A 14,889-nucleotide genomic window follows, 5' to 3' on the forward strand; every position below is an offset into this window, starting at 1 on the left:
GACAACAACACATGGTCAAAGCCTTGTCTGTAATTACCCACATGACAGTGAAGTCTAGATATCTGTTATGAGAGTAACAGATAGATTTTAGGAAACCTGTAATTAAGCTGGTGTTCAAAATCTTAAGTAACATATTATTCCAACTGTAAGGTATTAAACAAGGGCCTGCATCTGCTTCAGAACATGCTTGTACATTCACTGTGTATTTGTGGAGCTGCCATAAACATAAGCTGAGCTAAAGTATCAGCAATGAGATGATGATGCAGCACAGATCAATGAAGTTGACACTCCTCTGAGGCTGACAGGTTCTTTTTTGTTTGTTTTGTTGTTGTTATTTTTTGTCTGGGACATCTGGCAATACCACATGGTTTTGATATTAAGTGTAAGAATGGTTTATTCTACACTAACAGCACAGAGGCACTCAAACTCAAAATTCTTTATGAAACAATGGTATAGAAAAAGCCCATAGTAGCTTTTTATCTTTAGAGAGAGAGAGAAAAAAAAAAAAAAATCTTCTCAAAGATTACTGAAAGATAATAAGCTTCATTAAATGTCTTCCATGGTGGCAAATAGATATTCTCTAAGGATGAAAACAAGCTGCAAAGTGCAAGTGTAAGTTCAAAAAAATATATCAGTAACTCTATAATATTCAGCAAAACACCTCTGCTTCCAAGCCTTTGTGGAGGAACAGGTTTGGAGAGACGTGATCAGTATCATCAAAAACTGGATGCAACATCCATATGAACACCTGTGAACAACAGCAAATTTCCTTTTGTGAAATGTGTTCATTTGATTCGTGTCAGTATGGAACAATGCTAGGGCCTCATGATGAAATATAACCTTCTATTTAAGAAAAACAGAGTGATTAGTGTACATAGTTCTTGTATCATGCAAAGGAACGATCCAGCAATTTGTGTAAATAGAGGGTTTGAAGGGCAAACATTGAGACTCTTGTCTGGGAGATAAGAGAACCAAGGAGTTTTTTAGGAAACTGCTGACTTTTGCATTGGACGCTGCGCAAGCCTCTGATAACCAGCAAAGAGATCCACCAAATAAGGAGAAAGGGGGAGCTGAAGGATGACCGAAGGACAAAGCCTGGGAGGAAGACTACAAGCCTTCAGCACAAGAGACCCCCAGAAAGACCACCAGAGACTGATACGCATGCGTCCAGAGAGGGTTTGGATTCCGGGAACTAATTATAAAAACCCTGCCTTTTCTAGGAATAGTGATGAATATGTATTAGTCTAGGAGCATAAAAATCAACCACCTGATGTAACAGGTGTGCGTCCTGGTAGGGCAGAGACTCCTGGTGCACCCAGTGCTGTTTGCTTGCCTCTATTCACTTAATAAATCACAAAAATCCTATTTGGGACTTAATCATTTATCACACTTTGCTAGTAACCATTAAGAGTATTTTTGGTTTACACATTTGAAGTCAAATAGGCTCACTGCTGGGATTAACAAACTGTTTAATATCACGGCTTTCATACTGAAGGAAGTGACCAATGGTAGCATTTACGTCTAATTCATTAGCAAGTACTTAAAAGATGTATAATATTTTCTCTTACCTCTTCCCCATGCTCCCCATCTTTGTAAACTAGTTCATAGCTGGAAATAGTATCAGAGCGTGGAGGCGTCCAGGAAAGTAATATGCTCGTTTCAGACTCAGGTTCTGCCTTGAAGTTCAACGGCTGACCAGGCACTAAAGAAAAAAGATTTTAGTAGTGTTTCTGATTGTTTATCGGTCTATTTAAACACATATCATTCAAACCCTTTAAACTATTATCTGAATATTTCACACAATATTATTTTTATTGAATTTACTGATTTTAAACAAATTGATTAACTGTGTTATGAAATAAATTAATCTGAACTCAGAAAAAGAACAGTTTTAATTTGCACATTACAAATTATCAAGAATTTCAAGCAAATGCTTCACAATACAAATAATGCACAAAGATCTGAAATGTAGTTGAAAGAAGCTTGGTGTTGAACCAATGGAAGTTTAACCGATGTATGAAATGGCAAGTGTGTGTGTGTGTGTGCGTGTGTGTGTATGTGTAGGTATATAAAAGCATTATGTGGGAAATGCTAGTATTACCCAAGATAGGATAGAATATTCAATAACACAGTATTAAAATCATGACGTGTTTCCAGTTCTGAAAAAGGGTTGCTTAGCTCACAACTAAGATGCTAAACACATCTTGCTCTTTAAGAATACCTAATGATTTAACTACCCAAAGAAGTTACAACCTACTGAAGAGATCTTCAGTAATGTTCTCATTGTGACATATTTGCACACTTTTAATGACTGGAATTTTTATAAATACATCTGGATTTCTAGTGACAACACTTTTTAATTGTAAGAACTAAAATTTTAAATTTGATTTTGGTAGTCAAGAATATTTTGTTTTCAAGCTTTGTGTAATGGTTGCAGAAATTACCTAGGCTAAATGTTGTTCTCATTTACTTCTCCAAATCTACACTAAATATTAAAGTTATTATTATAACTGGAAAACTTATTATGACTGGGAAAAGACAGTAAAATATATCCTGTTATACAATCATTATGGCATACAAGTTCTAAAACATTAGTTCCAGTTATGAAACAGTCTTCCACACCACTTCTATCTTTTCAAGAATAAAATGTGTTATGTCCTTACCTCTGAAGAAAAAAAAAAAGTATGAGATAGGATTCTTAGCATATATTGAGAACAGCTGTGACAACCGCAGTGTGATAATAATTGCATTACAAGTCACTTTTCAGGGTAGAATTTTATTATAATATTACAAGTACATTTCTTCTGTATAGTAAGAGACTTAAAAATACCACAAAGTAACTGGTAAAAATAATTTGTGACTGTAAGCTTCCACAGACTTCTACAGAATGTCACTATTTGGATAAAAATACCCTTGTGTATGTGGTAGATGTTTGATATCTAACCTTTAAACAGACAGATAACCTGCCAACATAAAGTGCATATTCAGTCTGTGTGGAGCTTGCAATTCCCTACAATTCACAGTTTCTTTTGAGAAATAGGAAAAAAATAGAAGAATAAATGTGTAGAAAAATGTTGCCTATTTCTATGGGAATGAGTGAGAGTCTCTTCACAATCTCTTCACAGAAAGAAAGATGGGTAAGAGTAATGAGTAATTTTTCTAAAAGATGCCTTGTGTAAGAAGAGAACATTTCTGCATACTACAAAGTCAAAAAAAATGTTTTGTTTTTAGGAAAAAATCATAAAATCATAGAATATCTTGACCTGGAATGGACCCACAAGGATCATTAAGTCTAGCTCCTGGCTCCATACAGGAACAACCAAAAATCAAACATCATATTTCTGAGAATCCTGTCCAAATGCTTCTTGAACTCTGTTAGGCTTGGTGACATAACCATTTCCCTAGGGAGCCTGTTGCAGTGCACAACCACCCTCGTTGTGAAGAAGTTTTAGCTTCATGCCATTCCCTCATGTCCTTTTGCTGGTCATCAGAGAGAAGAGATCAGTGCCCCCATGCACTATCCTTCATGAGGAAGTTGTAGACCGCAGCAAGGTCTCCTCTCAGTCTCCTCTTTAGGCTGAAAACCAAGTGACTTCAACTGCTCCTCATGAGTCTTGCGCTAAAGACCTTTCAGCATCTTTGTTGCCTTCCTTTGGACATTCTCTAATAGTTTGATGTCCTTTGTATATTGTGGTGACCAAAAATGTCCACAGTACTTGAGGTGAGGCTGCACCAGAGTAGAGCAGGTCAATTGTACATTCATCAATGGCTTGAGTGAGAAGGGACCTTAAAGATCACCTAGTTCCAAGCTTCCTGTCATTGGGAAGGGGTGCCTTTCACTGGATCAGGTTGCACAAAGCCTCATCCAACTTGTCAAAACACCTCTAGGGATTGTGAGTCCACAACATATCTGGGCAACCTGTTCCAGTGCCTCACCACTCTCTGAGTAAAGAATTTCCTCCTGACTTCTAATCTAAATCTCCCCTCTTTCAGTTTAAAGCCGTTCCCCCTTCTCCAGTCACTATCTGCTAATATATAAAGTCACTCTCCATCTTTTTTATAAGTTCACTCTAAGTATGTAAGCATTTTCTTCTCCGTGCTGAACATATCCATCTCTTTCAGCCTTTCTTTGTAGGAGAGGTGCTCCATCGCTTTGATCACCTTTATGGCCTTCCTCTGGACTCACTCTAACAGGTCCACATCTTTCTTATTTTGGGGACCCCAGACCTGGATGTAGTACTCCAAGTGGGGCCTTACAAGGGTAGAGGACAACCATTCCCTCAATCTGCTGGCTACTCCTCTGTTGATGCAGCCCAGGACACAGTTGGCCTTCTGGGCTGTAAGCATGCGCTGCTGGCTCATGTTGATCTTTTCATCCACCAGAACCCCCACGTCCTTCTCCACAGGGCTGCTCTCAATGAGTTTTTCTCCCAGTCTATATTTATGTCTGGGATTGCCCTGGTCCAGGTGCAGCACTTTGGACTCAGACTTGCTGAACCTCATTAGGTTTCATGTGGGCCTACTTCTCAAGCTTGTCCAGGTCCCTTTGGATGATATCCCTTCCTTCTGTTGCATCAACTGCGCCACTCAGCTTGGTTAAATCTGCAAACTTGCTGAGGGAGCACTCAATCCCACTGTCTACATTATTGATAAAGATATTAAACAGCACCATTCCCAAAACAGATCCCCAAGGGACACCAGCTTCCATCACCAATGTCCACCTGGATATAGAGCTGTTGAACAGAACTCTCTTGATGTGGCCATCCAGCTAAATCCTTGTACACTGAGTAGTCCATTCTTCAAATCCATCTCTCTCCAATTTAGAGATCAGGATATTGTGCGGGACCATGTTGAAGGCCTTACAGAAGTCCAGGTAGATGGCATTGTTCAGTCTTCCATTGTCAGAGCTGATGTAGTTACTCCATCCCAAAGGCCACCAGGTCAGGCATGATTTGCCCTTGATGAAACAGTGCTGACTGTCTCATATAACCTCCTTGTCTTGCATGTACCTTAACATTGCTTCTAGGAGGATCTGTTCCATGATCTTGCCTTGCATAGAGGTGAGGCTCACCAGTGTGTAGTTCTCTGTGTCTTTTGTTTTACCCTTTTTAAAAATGGGAGAGATGTTTTCCTCTTTTCAGTCACCAGGGACTTCCCTGGAGTGCCAGGACTTTTCAAGTGTGATGGAGAGTGGCTTGGTAGCTGTGTCCAATGGTTCCCTCAGGACCATGGGATTCATGTCATTGACCTGTACCTTTTCAGTTCCATTAGGTGGTCAGACCTACTCTTTGCTTACAGTGGGAGGGATTTTGTTCCCTCAACCACTGCCTAGAGGTTCAGGGACTTGAGACAGGTGGGAAGCCTGATGGCAATTATCACTTCCTTCATCTGGCTTGCAATGCTGTTTTTGATGTACTCCAGGATACAGTTGTACCTTTTGGTTGCCAGGGCACATTGTTGACTCAAATTCAATTTGTCATCTACCAGAACTCCCAGATCCCTTTCTGCTGGTCTGCTCTCCAGCCCCTCATCCCCTAATCTGTACATCCATGGTGGCCCTGTCCTAGGTTCATAATCCAACAATTTCTCTTGTTAGTCTTCACACAGCTGGTAATTGCCCAGCCCTCTAATTTGTCAAGATCTCCCTGCAAGGCTCCTCTACCTTTGACAGAGTCAGCATTTCCTTCCTGTTTAGTGTCACCTGGAAACTTTCTTAGTACACATTCAGGTCCTTCATACAAGTAATTTACGAAAACATTAAAGAGAAATGGCCCTGAAATGGAACCCATCCTGTGCATGATACCTACTTCAGTGACCTTGAGGAAGGGATGGAGGGCACATGTGCCAAATCTGCAGATGGCATCAAGCTGGAGTGGGATAGTCAATATAGTCATGGGCCATGCTGTTGTTAAGAGGGAGCTGAAAAATAGGGATCATGAAAGAGGCTGCGCCCTGGCCTGGAAAGGTAGAGCCCTGCAGGGACAGAAGCTGGGGCTGGTGTGACTCTGCGGTAACTCAAAGGGATGGCTCTGGAACCTGCAGGGAGCAAGCTGAGCAGCTCCTGGTGATGCACCTTGGCAGCAATGAGGGCGAGAAAATTGGTGTGAGCAGGACACAGCCTTGAGAGCCAGGGGAGGGCAGAGGTCATCCCCAACGCTTAGAGCTCGTTATTGTACAGTCATCTGCATACTGCATCTGGTTTTGGGCCTCCAACAGAGAAAGGATGTTGATAAAAATGGACAAATTTAATGAAAAGCCAGCAAGAAGAGCCTGTAGGACTGCAGCCAGTTCAGCCAGGAGAAGGTGTGGCTTTGGTAGCACAAACAGCAGCCCCAGCACCAGCAGGAAAGGAGATAGGGGACATGGGTGGTCTCTGCATAGTGGTGTGCGCCAGGAGGGCAAGAGGCAGCAGCACAAACTGAGACACAAGACACTTAGGCCGGAGACAAGGAGAAAGAAGCCTTTTCACTATCAGGACAGCCTGGCTGTGGAGTCGGGGCCCAGGCAGGCTGGGCAGTCTCTGACCTGGGGAGTTTCACCCCCTGGCTGAGTGAAGCCCTGAAAAGCCTGGCCTGAGCCCCAGTTGAGCCTGCTGGGGGGAAGGGAGCGGGGGGGCAGGGGGGGTAGGGGGCGGCACAGGACAGGGACAGGGGGGGAATGGACACCTCCCCTTCTGCCAGGGTACTGAGCAGTACCCTGTGGATATGTCTATGTCTATGTATCATCTATGCATACATGAACTGTAGAACATAATCAGGCAGTAATTGTAAATGGCCAGTCAAGTGAACCATGTAACATTTTTTTACCATCCATTGTAATAATAAATATGGCAGCAGTTGGAATATAAAGGGTATTTCCTGTTTCTCTGTAGTAACACATTTTAAGATCCTCATCCTCCAAATCTTTTCAAAAACAGGCCTGCTACTCTCTATAATTCTATAAGACAAAAGAATGGTTAATTTGACTTTACCAAATACTGTTTATTGAAACAATACCTTATGTAAAACCTAGTTATCCTTGGTAATTTACAGCCACAGTTAGGCAAATCTGAAGCTGAAAACATTAAGAGAAAAAAGAAGTGACAGGGAATCTGCATGGCTCCAAACAGATTGAGAAGATGAGGAAGAAGGAAAACAAAAACACATTTACAGAAACTTAACAAACAATATCACTAATAAATTGTGTAGGGAACCTAATACTTAATTCAAAGAAAAAGTAGCAGATAGGAAAGTGGAATAATAACTTTTAAACCATTAAGTATTTATGCCTGGAACACACAACATCTGTTCAAAAAAAAATCTTCAGTGGCATGTGCAAACTAATCCAAGCTGGAGGAGCTTAAAGAACATACTGGTCTTCAGAGAACAACAACAACAAAACAACAACAACAAAAACAACAACAAAGTAGAGAAACTGGAAAGCTTTACAAGTGATCTTCATACTCTTGCCAAAGTGTTTTTAATTAAACAGATCAAATTTAACTTTCCATATTAGTGATATACATGGTCAAGGCACAGAATGGAAGTTTCGTGCGTGAATATTCTCTCAGTACTGTCTTCTTCTGATCTGAGGTCAGTGTACTCTACAAATGTATACTAAAAGCCATAACTTCCCTGTGCAGCAAGCATGCCTTTTATTTCTCAGTTCTACAAAGTGTATTGTCACTAGGAGACTAGTATTGTGGAGTTTCATGTGTTCATGAAAAATGTTGAAATGTCTGGAAAAGTAGCAAGCTTACTATGACAGAGAACTGCATTTCTTTGCTAGTGACTACCTTCCTCTGAATTTTTAATCATTCTTCTTAAGCTAATGCTTTGTTTATGTGCCCTGCAAGTCAGATACTTGACCTTCTCACTACTGTCCTTTCCTCTATATTCAAAAGTTTGATCTTTTATAACTGTAATAATCCCTAGTCTTCAATCCACAGCCAATCCTTGTTTTAAAGTTAACAATATGTTTTATTCTGCAATTTTCACATTTAAATAAGTATACATTTCGAGGTATACATCCAGGTATATCTGAAATATTTTTCAGTCTCTCTTTCTCCTTTAATTCACTACCTAACGGACCTTGGTCAAGAAACATTCAGACAATGTTCTTATTGGTTTAATTTTTAGGTAGTCCTGTGTGGAGCTGGGAGTTGGACTCTATGATTCTTGTGGGTCCTTTCTAACTTTCGATATTCTATGCTTCTATTAACTTGTTTAAAGTTCAAGAGTTTTACTGCTACACAGAAGCTAACATATATTGCTCAGAGAGTACATATACTGCTGACCAGTTTTAGGAAAGAAAGACATATGAGAAGTTTCATAAGAAACATGTCCAGAGCAGCTAAATGGAGACAAAGGAATACAGTTTTTGTTTTCAGATGAAGATAAAGGGCAAGAAATATTTTTACACTAAAGCTTTTACAGTTAATTCTTTGTTCTAAAACTTGGTATTTGTAATTCAATTTGCGTCAAAACTTGTCCTGATTCCATACTCAGCAGAATCAAATCCTTTGTTAGGTGTAGATTTTGGAATTGAGTTTCTCTTAATGCGAAAGGCTCAGCTCTACAGCTCTCTTCTGATGACTTAATTCCTTAAAATGGTGTCTTGATAGTGAAGAAAACACTGCTGGAAACAACTGGGCAAAAGGACAGGGCTTTTCCTCAAATGTTAGGCAGAATACTTAAACCTGAAATTGAATGTAAAACTTTTTGTTTGTTTGTTTGTTTGTTTTTTCTGATAAATGTTTCTTCCTCTTCCATTCCAATTACACGTTCTTAGTAAATATTTTACTTAGAAATTCAAATTTGCTATTTCAATAGAGTTTCTGCTGACCAACAAAGTGAGAAGACATTCACAGAGCCCTTTCAAGGAACCACAATGCTATACTTACAAAAAGATTCCCATAAACAGGCTTTTTAAAAATTCTTCAGTTTTTACAATCATCCTCCAAAGATCCAAATATTCATAATGAAGGAACATTTTGAAGGAAATCAAGCTATCAGAGGCTGTAAACCACAGCTATCGATCAATTTTTTTTATTATTATTATTTTTTTTTTTGTATATACATGGTAATATTCCCCAAAGTAAGCATAAAGGTTAAGCTGCCTATTTGCCATGACCATTTACCATTTACCATTTGTTTCAATATATATATATATATATATTTCTACATATGTTTCTATTAAATTCACTTCCAATGTTTATTATTATTATTATTATTATTATTTTCTTTTTTTCATGGAACATGTATAACTTACTTGGCACATGTATATTTATCTGGATGTCTATCAGCCTGAGAGACTTAAGCCAAAACAATCATATCCAGGTTTAGATTACAACAAATCTGGTAGAAAAGGGCATCATATTCTGCAGTGCTAACTGAAGAGAAATTGCCAGCTAGAAAGATGGGCGAATCACATTTTTTTTTAAAGAAACATAGCAGTGGAGCACTTCACTAGACTTTCTTGTATGTTTATCTCTAATGGCTTCAAATGTTCACTTTCTTTCAAGGACTAGTATCAGTGCTTAAAAATGCTGCCTGTGTGCCACATTTTTGTTTTTCTTTCAATTTTCAACATTGTCTTACATAAACAATGTCAAGTCAACTCCATTACAAAGTTGAAAACGTATTGAGACACCCTCCTGCACTGTTAACATTGTCATAATTTCTTCAGATTACAACAACAATCAGAAAAAGATGGGCACATTTAACGGCAAGTTCTTTAAAGGTTTTAATAAACACAGCTTTTCTGAAATGACAACAGCAAGTAATGTAACTTGGCTGGTCCAGCTGAATCTCACTGTTCATTATTTCAATTGCTTCACCATTGTCTATAGAAACCACTGACACACCCTTCCTAATCTAAATAAGTTTATGATTATAAGTGAAAACACAGACAAGGAGTTCGCTAAAAACGTTTTGCGTATGAATTCTAGAAGAAGTCTAATGCCAGTATAAATACTAGTTCTTGAATTAAAAATAAAATAAAATAAAATAAAATACAAAAGCCAAAATTAAAATATGGTGTACATTTGCATGCGCACACAGGCAGGCTATGTAGCACATGCAGCAGGCAAGTTATGACTTGGCTGCCATCACTGAAACATGGTGGGACCACTCCCATGACTGGAGTGCTGCAATGTCTGGCTATAGGCTCTTCAGAAGGGACAGGCAGCACAGAAGGGGTGGTGGTGTGCCTCTCTATATTAGAGAGTGTTTTGATGCTGTGGAACTCAAGACTGGGAATGATAAGGTTGAGTCCCCATGGGTTAGGATCAGAGGGAAGGCCAACAAGGCAAGCATCCTGATGGGAGTCTGTTATAGACTGTCAAACCAGGATGAGGAGACAGATGAGGAGTTCTACAGGCAGCTGTAGAATTTGATTTACGATTGTGAAATCGTAAGAACTTGTTCTTGTGGGGGACTTCAACTTCACAGATATATCCTGGAAATGCAGTACAGCTCAGAGGAAGCAGTCTAGGAGGTTTCTAGAGAGAATAGAAGAAAGTTTCCTGATGCAGCTGGTTAGTGAGCCTACCAGGGGAGGTGCCCCACTAGACCTTCTGTTCACACATGTGGTGGTCAGGAGCTGTCTTGGGCAGAGTGACCACAAAATGGTAGAGTTCTCTGTTCTTGGTGAAGTCAGGAGGGGGACCAGTGAAACTGCTGTCTTTGACTTCTGGAGGGCAGACTTTGAGCTGTTCAGGACACTGTTTGGCAGAGTCCCTTGGGAGGCAGTTCTGAAGGGCAGAGGAGTCCAGGAAGTCTGGGCACTTCTCAAGAAGGAAATCTGAAAGGCTCAGGAGCGGTCTGTCCCCATGTGCCCAAAGACTAGCCGGCACGGAAGACCGGCCTGGCTGAACAGAGAGTTGTGGCTAGAGCTTAAGAAAAAAAAAAAAAAAGTGTTTATGAACTTTGGAAAAGAGGGCGGGCTACTCAGAAGGATTATAAGGATGTTGTAAGGATGTTCAGGGACAAAATTAGAAAGGCCAAAGCTCATCTGGAGCTCAATCTGGCTACTGCTGTTAAAGATAACGGAAAATCTTTTTTCTAAATACATTTACATGAAAAGGAGGATTAAGGAGAATCTCCATCCTTTACTGGATGCGGGGGGAAACTTAGTGACAGGAGATGAAGAGCTGTTGTTCTCTGGATACCCAGTACCCTGAGCTGGTGGAAGGGGATGGGGAGTAGGATGTGGCCCTCATAATCCACAAGGAACTGGTGACCTGCTACAGCACTTGGATGTATGAAAGTTTATGGGGCCAGATGCGGTCCACCCAAGGGTACTGAGAGAACTGGCGGAAGAGCTGGCCAAGCTACGTTCCATCATTTATCAGCAGTTCTGGCTATCAGGGGAGGTCCCAACTGACTGGTGGCTAGCAAACGTGACCCCCATCTACAAGAAGGGCTGGAGGGTAAACCCAGGAAACTATAGGCTTGTTAGTTTGACCCCGGTGCCAGGGAAGCTCATGAAGCAGATTATCTTGAGTGTCATCACGTAGCACTTGCAGGGCCACCAGGCGATCAGGCTCAGTCAGGATGGGTTTATGAAAGGCAGGTCCAGCTTGATAAACCTGATCTCCCACAGGCCTGGTGACAGGATGAGGGGGAAGGGGCTAAAGTTGCATCAGGGGAGGTTTAGGCTGGATATTAGGAAGAACTTCTCTACTGAAAGGGTTGTTAGGCACTGGAATAAGCTGCCCAGGGAAGTGAGTCACCATCCCTGGAGGTCTTTAAAAGATGTTTAGATGTAGAGCTTAGGGATATGGTTTAGTGGAGGACTTGTTAGTGTTAGGTCAGGGGTTGGACTCGGTGATCTTGGAGGTCTCTTCCAACCTAGATGATTCTGTGATTCTGTGATATTTTAATGCACGAGTAGGTCTAGAAAAGTTATTTCAGTAACTTCTCAGCTGAGAGTCTGCAGACTAACACCTAGACCTTTGTGTAACACAGTGCTTACAATGGTCCATAGAAACAGGTCAATGTCTGTTTATCATGAAGTGTACTCTGCTGTCTACTTTGAATTAACAGATTTGCATACAGAAGTAAAAACTGTATCCAATGGAACTGTCTTCAGTTATGCTTAGAGGTGCATTTTTTAACAATTTGAGGGAAGATACAATTCTTCAACAAGAACCATTCTAGTACTAAAAAATTTCAAGTAGTGTTTACAATATTTCTAGGCAATCAGTGACCTACAGTAACACTTCATATAGCTTTCTCTAAACTAGAAAAAGTGAGCTTTTATTTCTTATTGCCACAATAGAACACATTCTGCATTGTAGCTCCACCAGAACTTCTGGCTTCTGATTTAAAAAAAAAATCTAAAACTTCTGTGCAGAACCAAAACAACCTAACTGAATCATAAAACAATAAATTGGTGACCTTGTGGATTACTCTTTGTAGGGACAGGTTGGATTTGTCTTGATAAATCCAAAGTGTAGAGAACTGCTTGATTGTTACTACACAAGGGCTGATGTTTTGTTAATGCTTTCAAGTATGAGGGAATAATTTGTTTTCTTCAGTGGTAACTTGTACTTTGTGGAATTTAAAATAAAAAGTACTGTAGAAACAGCTATTTGTAATAATTGCCTGGATAAACTGTGTCAAACCTTGAGATTTATTTTATTTTTTTTTTTTTTCCCAACATTTTCAAGATCAAGTCTTCCCTCTGCATTTTTTTTTTCAAAAAAAAAAAAATAAATAAAAATAAAAATCTGTTTACTGCTGGCTTACCTCCTGTTTGAGTGATGACTTGAATGTCACTAGAAAGCGGTCCATCCCCAACAGAAGTAAAAGCAAGAACCTTCACAGAGTATGTTTTCTGGGGCACCAGATTCCCAATAGTGGTAATATGACTGTCAGCCACATTGTGTTTCATCCAGCTGTTGACATGTTGAGTAGGATCCATGGTGTAATAAACTCTGTAACCTTGTATTTGTCCATTAGGTTCCTCGGGTTCTTCCCATTGTACCAAAATGGTGGTAGAGCTCAACATACGGGCCTGTACATTGCGTGGTGCACTTGAAGGTGCTTGTTCTGAAGTTCTTGTTGACACAGGTTCACTGGGTGGCCCTCGCCCAATGTTATTTACAGCAACTACCCGAAATTCATACTCTGAATATGGGCTTAGGCCAGCCACACTATAGCGTGTTGTGGCAACCCCATCAATTTCCTTATATGACTCCTCAGAGTTTTTGGGTTTATGTTGGATTATGTAGTAAGAAACTGGTTCAGGGTTTCCAGAATCCCAAGTCAATGTTATGCTTGTTGCTGTGCTTTCTGTCACCACAGGTGTTCCAGGAGGTCTGGGTAAGGCTAAGGATAAATACCAAAAAATGCAGTTAGCCTTATGTAAGAGCAGACCTTAATAATTACATTATGAGATTTAAAAAACCAACCAACCAAACAAACAAACCAACAAACAAAAAATCCAGAAATTTGGAATGGAGAGAACGTGTGATTTGTTCAGCGTGAGCTTTTGGCAATTATGATTATCTCCAGAAACTTATGAGAAACATTTCAAGTCCTGTACTAAAAGGATTATCAATATAAAGCAACAATACTGACTTTTATGGTAAGTTCCTTAAGCAGATGACCATTAAAGATTAATTTTCAGTAATTTTTGGAACCTCTGGCATCCACTACTCAATTAACATGATACTTGGACACCTAGCAACTCCACAAATCAAATAACTGGTTTTTAAAAGTTACTGCTATTGAGAAGTATATGCAAAATTATGAAGTTCTTTATTTACTTTGAAGGCAGGCTGAGAGCTAGACATAGGAAAATAGTGGAACACTATTACGAATTTATTTATCAGAATTATTGCTGTCTGAATCTGTATTTTGTCTTATGCCAGCGATTGGTTGGAATGGTTACTTTCTTGATTTAAGAGTGTAAGATAATTTAGTCTCTTTCGGTGCAATTTTTTTTCAGAATATGGGCAATGAATGAAATGAAAGACTGAACTATGTACAAATGTATACGCTTGGGATATACCTTTGACAGTTATCTGCGCTATTGCTTCTATAACACCAAGGGTAGACATAGCAACACAAGTATAGTTTGCAGACTGCCTGACATCATTAAGCTCAAGGACGTTCCTCCCTATTGGCATATCATCCTCAGGTGTCAAATCTTCTGCTCCTAGCATCCATTTCACATATGGCATTGGTGACCCCACCGCAACACACGTGATATTTACACTCCCGCCAGGCATAATCTCATGATTGGTGGGGGGAATAGAGAACCTCGGTGGGACTCGTCGAACTGGAACAAAACACAAAAAAGGTAATAACATATACAAAAAAAAAAAGAAACTGAGTCTTGCATACAGACTACATGCAGTGTACAGACACGATTTAACATTTTAACATGTTATTCTGATCTGCCAGAAAATATGTATAAAAGAAATACAAGACTAAACAAGAATATTGTCTGCACAGTGTCAATTATTCTATATTTACTTGAGGATATTATTAGGTACATTCATACAAAAGCTGATTCAGAGCTATTAGGGCCCCCACATTTAACTAACTACATATTAACAATATACAAACACCATGCAAAAGATACACACACACACACGCACACGCGCGCGCACACATATATATGCATATATTTTATGAGTATACATATATATATGCACAGAAGAAAACTGGAGAGGAAACAGCATGCTTGAATTGATTACCAGAACCAACTCTAATGCTGTGTACTTCCAGCTGATGTGAATAAATGTGCTAGACCACATTGTCACATCACAGTCCTGGAACACATTGCCTACAGTACACTGAAAGTGCAATTTTATTGCTTTCAGATTCAAAGTGGATGCAGCCTCAGGACCTCACACTAACACTTAAACAAACGTAGAAATAATATATATAATTACAC

At 39.7% G+C, this 14,889-nt stretch overlaps 1 protein-coding gene across 40 annotated transcripts in view; it reads right to left on the minus strand.

The window, feature by feature from the left end:
• The window catches only part of PTPRD (protein tyrosine phosphatase receptor type D), a 510,118-nt gene that overhangs the window by 137,271 nt on the left and 357,958 nt on the right, over positions 1 to 14,889 (minus strand). For all 40 annotated transcript variants that reach the window (XM_035309873.1, XM_035309872.1, XM_035309868.1 and 37 more), the window contains 3 exons: positions 13,999 to 14,268; positions 12,732 to 13,313; positions 1,569 to 1,702 (listed from right to left, as the gene is read on the minus strand). In XM_035309873.1, coding sequence (XP_035165764.1) covers positions 1,569 to 1,702; positions 12,732 to 13,313; positions 13,999 to 14,268 — 986 coding nt within the window. The remainder of the gene's footprint in view (positions 1 to 1,568; positions 1,703 to 12,731; positions 13,314 to 13,998; positions 14,269 to 14,889) is intronic.

Source organism: Oxyura jamaicensis, chromosome Z (genome assembly GCF_011077185.1).
Source record: "Oxyura jamaicensis isolate SHBP4307 breed ruddy duck chromosome Z, BPBGC_Ojam_1.0, whole genome shotgun sequence".
Taxonomy (NCBI): Eukaryota; Metazoa; Chordata; class Aves; order Anseriformes; family Anatidae; genus Oxyura; species Oxyura jamaicensis.